The sequence below is a fragment of the Gigantopelta aegis genome, unplaced genomic scaffold (genome assembly GCF_016097555.1).
Source record: "Gigantopelta aegis isolate Gae_Host unplaced genomic scaffold, Gae_host_genome ctg3831_pilon_pilon:::debris, whole genome shotgun sequence".
Lineage (NCBI taxonomy): Eukaryota > Metazoa > Mollusca > Gastropoda > Neomphalida > Peltospiridae > Gigantopelta > Gigantopelta aegis.
The window spans coordinates 36,062-43,906 of NW_024533537.1; the positions used below are offsets into that span (position 1 = coordinate 36,062).

A 7,845-nucleotide genomic window follows, 5' to 3' on the forward strand; every position below is an offset into this window, starting at 1 on the left:
CAATAAATGCTATAGTGTGTACCATCTTCCCTGTGATTTATAGTAGCAAAACTGGCAATCAGATTTTATATTATTTATAATCCACACTTGTCTTTTTATTTTTCATTGAACAACCAATCTGATTTTTACATGTATTGTGATTGACAAGGCTGCTATGCATTAGTTGAAAGGTTGTATAACTCATTAAACACTTCAGTTGATGTAGCATAACGAGAGACGCGTCAGTTGGATTACTGTCACAGAAAAGATTAGTTTTATGTATTTTATGATGTTAGAGGGGGTTTATATAATAAATTCCCAATATTTTGTCATATCTGGTAGAGCATGAGCATACTGGGTAAATTGTGAAAACGTTGTCATAACTTTTTATGAGCAGTATATTGAGTTTCTTCAGTGGGAAATTAAGCTGCAGGTAAAAAGCATGTTGGCTGTGGGAAAGGTAAATGTCACCTGTCTGTTCATCAGTGCATTTGCCAAGAAGGTTTTCAGCAGGCAAGTTGACTGGGAAATGGCTCTTAGGAGGTATGTGGTTTAGTCTTTTGGACAGATAGTTTGACTATATTCTTCCCCAAGACTCAAATACAGGGCAATTTAGTTAATTGTAATTTGTTTGTGATGATTATTAATAGGGTTGTTTATTTGTTTGTATTTAGATATACATGCAAGTGGTGTTGTATATTAGTGCATAATCAGGTGCTATAACTTAGGTAGTTTTACTTTGTTATAGGGTACTTGGGTGTGTGTATAGTGTATGTTTTCGGTTGTGTAACTGACCGTATTAGAGGGTTAAGCGTAATTTGGGTTGTTGTGCACCAGGAGTAAATATGGTACAAAACAAGGGGTTAAGGTTAATTTGGTTTATTGTGTTACAATAGTTTTTATAAGTGTCAGACGGGCTTGATAATGAGGTGGTATTGTATTGCCATAATTATATTAAGTGAGCCTATTTGTAGACATTTTTGTTTCAGCTTTTTGGGTTTGAGCGTGAGCCAGAACCACGAGAACCTTTGGGTTTGAACGTGAGCCAGAACCATGAGAAGTATGTGAGCTACGAGATCTATGATAGCTATATGAGCTATAACTGGGTGTGAGGGATGACACAGATGTGACCAGCGGGACTGTAGGAGAACCATCTGCAAGAGATGTCTACAGACTAGCGTGGTGGCGGACTGTGATTAGGATATCTGCAAGAGATGTGAACAGCCAACCATCCAAGATGTGCTAGTGTCTGGTCGTCATCAAGATATTGATAGTATTCGCAATGACAGTGAATTTCAGATGAGTTTATACTTATACAAACTGAACTGGTTTAAAATGATTATTTAACTAAGGCTCGAACATAGACTAGAAGCTAGTTGGCTCAGACTGGTTTACCAGGGACACCAGAATACAGTTTTTTGGGGGGTTTAATTTAAGGTTGGGGTAGTGATGTGTTTGGAGTGAAATCGTCATTTTGTATATTTATATTTTGTATATAAATTTGTTGAAATGTTTTGTTGTTTGACTTGTTTCTTGGACAATATGTCTTACTGATAGTCAATCACTCGTCCATCTGTGACAATTTGGTGTCAGAAGTGGGATAGACTGTCGGTGAGATAAACGGCCAGGAGACAAGTCGTGTAATATATCGTATATATATATATATATATATATATATATATATATATATATATATATATATATATATATATATATATAATATATATATATATATATATGTAGTTAGGATTTTATGTAACCAGTATTTGATGGGATACGTTTCTTTGTAGTCAGACTGTCTGGTCAAGGTTTTCCACCTACCTCCATTGTATTTGTCAATAAGTTGAGGTAAGCTAACAATTTTTAACTGGATAGGATTGGTTGTAGTTGGATAGAAGTTAGTACTTAATTCAGGTAGGTAAACCTTTAGCCCAGTGTGTGCATTCTCTAGCCTCGTCCCAACTTTTAAAGTTAGTTTTCCCATCTGATTTGGGTATAGAGGAGTTAGGTTGATATGATAGACATGGAGTCCTTACAACATTTGAAGCAATTAGGTACTGATTTGGGTTATGAGGGTGAAGAGTTAAGAGAGTTCGTTAGATACCAACAAGAAAGCGAGAGGGAAGAGCGTAGAATGAAAAGGGAGGAAGAAAGAGAGAAGGAGAGGGAGAAGTTAGAATTTGAATATAAAATGAAAGAAATGGAAATGACAAAAGAAACTAAGGAACATGAGATTGAGAGTTTAATAGAAAAAGAAAGGTTAATTGTGAGACGTGAAGAAGCAGAGTACAAACATAAGATGGAATTATTGGAGACTCAAGGTAGACTTGGTGTAGGTATTTATGAATCTGAACATGAACGTCATAATCATTTTGAATCAAAGGGTCCAAAACTACCCTATTTTGAAGAAGGTAAGGATGACATGGATGTTTACTTGCAAAGGTTTGAACGCTATGCTAACGCTCAACAGTGGAGTAGAGATAAATGGGCTATGCATTTAAGTGCCTTATTAAAAGGGAAAACATTAGAGGTGTACTCAAGATTACCCCCGGATCAAGCTTTTCAGTATGACGTATTAAAGACTGCTTTGTTGAGGAGATTTGATTTAACTTCAGGGGATTCAAAAAACGGTTCCGTTCTAGTAGACCTCAGCTTGGAGAAACATTTAGTCAGTTTTCAGTTAGATTGGAAAACTATGTTAGTAGATGGCTTGAGTTGTCAAATACTGTCAAAACATTCGAAGGGTTGTTAGACCTTATTTTAAGGGAACAACTGATTCAGGTGTGTGGTCATGATCTTACATTATTCTTAAGGGAACGTGTTCCGAAATCAGTTGAGGAGATGGCAGATTTAGCTGATCAGTTTAGAGAAGCTAGAGGAGGAGATATTATTCCGGTGCTAAGTCGTACAAACATGGTGAGATCAATATCCAAAGATCATTCAACATATTTTCAGTGCAGAGCTAATGTATCATCAGGGCGGCCCAATTTGAAGGGAAATGGAAATAGAGGGGGAAAACATGGTAATCAACCAATGAGAACTAGTGTTCGCTGCTTTTTGTGTAATAAACCAGGTCACTATGCTCAAGATTGTTTCAGCAAAAATTCCCCAAAGTCTGCATTTGTTGAGGCTGCAGGTAATGAGTATCAGAGAGGTGCAGGGCAAGTGCCATTTGCAGATCCAAGGTATCAACACACGGGTTTTAGAGGAAGAGGATATAGCCACGGAAAAGAAAGGGGTCAAGGTCAAAATGTCCTTGCATGTGATAGACGTATTGATGGTACAAGATACAGCGAACCGACATTGAGCTCAGCTTGTAATCAACAGGATACAAATCCACACAGAATGCCAGTACTTGGAGGTAAGATTGGTACTCAGCATGTGTCTGTTTTGAGGGACACTGGTTGCAGTGGAGTTTATATTAGGAGGAGTTTAGTACCTGATGACCAGCTTAGCGGTAAGATTCAAATTTGTCTTTTAGCGGATGGTACAGAAGTAGAAGCTCCTTTGGCAGAGTTGTCTATTGACACACCTTTTTTCACTGGTAAAGTACAGGCTTGGTTTATGAACAATCCAGTATTTGATGTAATACTAGGTAACATTTCAGGAGTAAGACCACCAGATGATCCTGATCATAACTGGGAAGCTCGTATACAGGCTGTTCAAACGAGGGCACAAGTGGTGAAAGAAGCTAAGCGGTATCAGAAATTAAGAGTTCCAGAAGCTTTACAGATTGAAGCAACTCCTGCAGAAATACAGCAAGCCCAACAAGAGGATCAAAGTTTAAGGAAATGCAGAGAATTTGTACAAGCAGAAGCAGAAAAAATAACCAAAGGTGGAGGTAAAGTGTATTTTACAACACGGAAGGGAATGTTGTATAGGGTATTTCAAGCACCAAAGAGAACTGAAGGACAAAGGTTTACCCAATTGGTCGTTCCTAAGCAGCTAAGGAATACAGTTCTGGGGATAGCACATGAATCACTGATGGCAGGTCGTTTTTCTACACAGAAAACAAAGGAGCGTGTATTGGCAGAATTTTGGTGGCCAGGTATTCAGTCAGAGATAGCTCGGTTTTGTCGTTCATGTGATATTTGCCAGAGGACAGTTCCAAAAGGTAAGATAATAAGAGCACCTTTAGGAGATATGCCACTCATAGAAATACCTTTTCAACGAATTGCAGTGGATCTGGTCGGTCCATTAGAACCGGTCACTGACAGGAAAAACAGGTATATTCTTACACTTGTCGACTATGCTACGAGGTACCCAGAGGCAGTTGCATTACCTGGCATCGATACCGAGAGAGTTGCTGAGGCACTGGTGGACATCTTTAGTAGAGTTGGTGTACCTAGAGAAATGCTTACTGACATGGGTTCTCAGTTTACATCTGAACTAATGGCAGAGGTGAGTAGACTTTTATCGATTCGCCAGCTTACCACCACTCCCTACCATCCAATATGCAATGGACTGGTGGAGAAGTTCAATGGAACACTGAAGTCGATGCTCAAGAAAATTTGCTCAGAACATCCAAAGGACTGGGATAAGTATATAAATGCACTGCTGTTTGCATATCGAGAGGTTCCTCAGGAAAGTTTGGGTTTTTCTCCTTTTGAACTACTTTATGGTCGCAGTGTACGAGGTCCTATTGCAATTTTGAAAGAACTTTGGACAAAAGAGGTTCCAGACCCTGATATTAAAACTACCTACAAGTATGTGTTTGAGTTGTATGAGAGACTTAACAAAACTTGTCAACTAGCTCATATCAACTTGAGAAAAGCATCACAGAGATATCGTAAGTACTACAACAGAAGGACTAGAGACAGACAGCTAAAGGTTGGTGACAAAGCTTTGGTACTCCTTCCTACCAGTAACAATAAATTACTGATGCAATGGAAAGGTCCATTTGTAATTACTGAAAAGGTAGGTACTTTGGATTACAGAGTAGATATTAATGGAAAGAGCAAACTGTTTCATATCAATCTTTTGAAGTCTTACTTTGAAAGAACTGTTGTTCAAGGTGCAGATGCAGGTGTGCTTTCCATTGTCAATGTAGCAGTCATTGATTTGGATATGGAGGATACTGAATCAGAGATGATGTCGAATAATATTCCATCATATCCTGACCCTATGCAAACAGAAAATGTAAATGATGTTAAGGTAAGTGCGGAACTGTTAGATGATCAACGTCAGGAGATTAACCAGGTTTTAAAGCACTTCTCTGACACGTTGACAGATGTTCCAGGTTAAACAGATCTAATACATCATGATATCAAGCTTACTTCAAACGAACCGGTAAGAATTAAGCAATATCCTATGCCATTTAGTATGAAGGATGCAGTAAAGGAGGAAATAGCAAAAATGCTACAGATGGGTATAATTGAGAGGTCAGAATCACCCTATTGTTCACCTATAGTCATGGTAAAGAAAAGGGATGGCACAAACAGATGTTGTGTTGATTTCCGCCATCTGAACAAAATAACCTTGTTTGATGCAGAGCCAATGCCAAATACTGAGGAAATGTTTTCGAAGTTGTCAGGGTACAGGGTTTTTTCAAAACTTGATTTATGTAAAGGTTATTGGCAGCTTCCAATCAAAGAGGATTGTCGGGATAAAACAGCATTTTCTACAGCACAAGGTTTGTTTCAGTTTAGAGCATTACCATTTGGCTTGGTGACAGCGCCAGCAGTATTCAGTAGATTGATGAGGAAATTGTTAGATGGAATTGACAATGTGGATAACTTCATTGATGACATCTTGATTTTCACTATGACATGGAAAGAGCATTTATCAGTTCTGGAGAAAGTGTTTAAGCGACTCCAGGAAGCAAATCTCACAGCAAAACCATCTAAGTGTTACATAGGATTTCACAACTTGGAATGTTTGGGTCATTTGATTGGTCAAGATAGATTACGGCCACTTCCAGACAAGGTCAGAGCTATCAAAGAGGCAGCGCAACCCAAAACAAAGAAACCGGTGAAATCGTGTTTAGGTATGGTTGGATTCTACAGGAAGTTCATTCCCAATTTCTCTATGATTGCTGTTCCACTTACTGACCTAACGAGGAAAGGAAATCACAGCCATGTGGGTTGGACAGAAGCCCATGAACATGCATTTCAGTCACTGAAGAAAGCAATGATTTGCAGTCCTACTCTAAAACTTCCTGATCTTGAGAGACCATTTATTCTGAGGACTGATGCTTCGGATCGAGGAGTTGGTGCTTTTTTGTTGCATGGGGAGAATGGGGAAAAACTTCCAGTGGCTTATGCAAGTAGGAAATTGTTACCCCGTGAACAGTCTTATGCTACTATTGAGAAGGAATGTTTAGCTTTGGTGTGGGGTGTCCAAAGATGCACAGGTATCTTTATGGCAAGTCATTTGTCGTGGAAACTGATCATCATCCCCTAACATACTTAAACAAGGCTAAAATGGCTAATGCTAGGTTGATGAGATGGGCATTACTGCTGCAACCCTACAGAATTCGCATAGAAGCAATCAAAGGGAAGGAGAATGTTGGAGCAGATTATCTAAGTAGATTAGAATCAGATTAGAATGCCAGTTGTGTTGATTTCAAAGAACTATACAATATATAGACATATTGAGGATGTAGTGTTTTAGATGTTATATATGATCTTAATGTGGTATGGTATTTGATAGTGAATGTATGTAGAGTTTGAGGGAAGTAGTGTATTATGTTGAATTTTAAGGTTTCTTAATCTTTACTTTAAAGAAAACAAATATATATATATAATTTTTTCCCTTAAGTGGAAGGATATTGTCACAGAAAAGATTAGTTTTATGTATTTTATGATGTTAGAGGGGGTTTATATAATAAATGCCCAATATTTTGTCCATATCTGGTAGAGCATGAGCATACTGGGTAAATTGTGAAAACGTTGTCATAACTTTTTATGAGCAGTATATTGAGTTTCTTCAGTGGGAAATTAAGCTGCAGGTAAAAAGCATGCAGGCTGTGGGAAAGGTAAATGTCACCTGACTGTTCATCAGTGCATTTGCCAAGAAGGTTTCCAGCAGGCAAGTTGACTGGGAAATGGCTCTTAGGAGGTATGTGGTTTAGTCTTTTGGACAGATAGTTTGACTATATTCTTCCCCAAGACTCAAATACAGGGCAATTTAGTTAATTGTAATTTGTTTGTGGTGATTATTAATAGGGTTGTTTATTTGTTTGTATTTAGATATACATGCAAGTGGTGTTGTATATTAGTGCATAATCAGGTGCTATAACTTAGGTAGTTTTACTTTGTTATAGGGTACTTGGGTGTGTGTATAGTGTATGTTTTCGGTTGTGTAACTGACCGTATTAGAGGGTTAAGCGTAATTTGGGTTGTTGTGCACCAGGAGTAAATATGGTACAAAACAAATGGTTAAGGTTAATTTGGTTTATTGTGTTACAATAGTTTTTATAAGTGTCAGACGGGCTTGATAATGAGGTAGTATTTTATTGCCATAATTATATTAAGTGAGCCTATTTGTAGACATTTTTGTTTCAGCTTTGTGGGTTTGAGCGTGAGCCAGAACCACGAGAACCTTTGGGTTTGAGCGTGAGCCAGAACCACGAGAACCTTTGGGTTTGAGCGTGAGCCAGAACCATGAGAAGTATGTGAGCTACGAGATCTATGATAGCTATATGAGCTATAAATGGGTGTGAGGGATGACACAGATGTGACCAGCGGGACTGTAGGAGAACCATCTGCAAGAGATGTCTACAGACTAGCGTGGTGGCGGACTGTGATTAGGATATCTGCAAGAGATGTCAACAGCCAACCATCCAAGATGTGCTCGTGTCTTGTCGTCATCAAGCTACTGATAGTATTAGCAATGAGAGTGAATTTCAGATGAGTTTATACTGAT

General features: G+C 38.4%; 2 protein-coding genes across 2 annotated transcripts; both read left to right on the forward strand.

The window, feature by feature from the left end:
* Nucleotides 1-2,002: 2,002 nt before the first annotated feature.
* On the forward strand, nucleotides 2,003-2,731 carry LOC121392443 (trichohyalin-like). The gene has a single exon (XM_041523647.1). It carries the CDS (start codon nucleotides 2,003-2,005, stop codon nucleotides 2,729-2,731), a length of 729 nt encoding a protein of 242 aa, XP_041379581.1.
* Nucleotides 2,732-2,820: 89 nt separating this feature from the next.
* LOC121392444 lies at nucleotides 2,821-5,223 on the forward strand. Its single transcript, XM_041523648.1, has one exon. The coding sequence runs from the start codon at nucleotides 2,821-2,823 to the stop codon at nucleotides 5,221-5,223; it is 2,403 nt and encodes an 800-aa protein (XP_041379582.1).
* The last annotated feature ends 2,622 nt before the right edge of the window (nucleotides 5,224-7,845 follow it).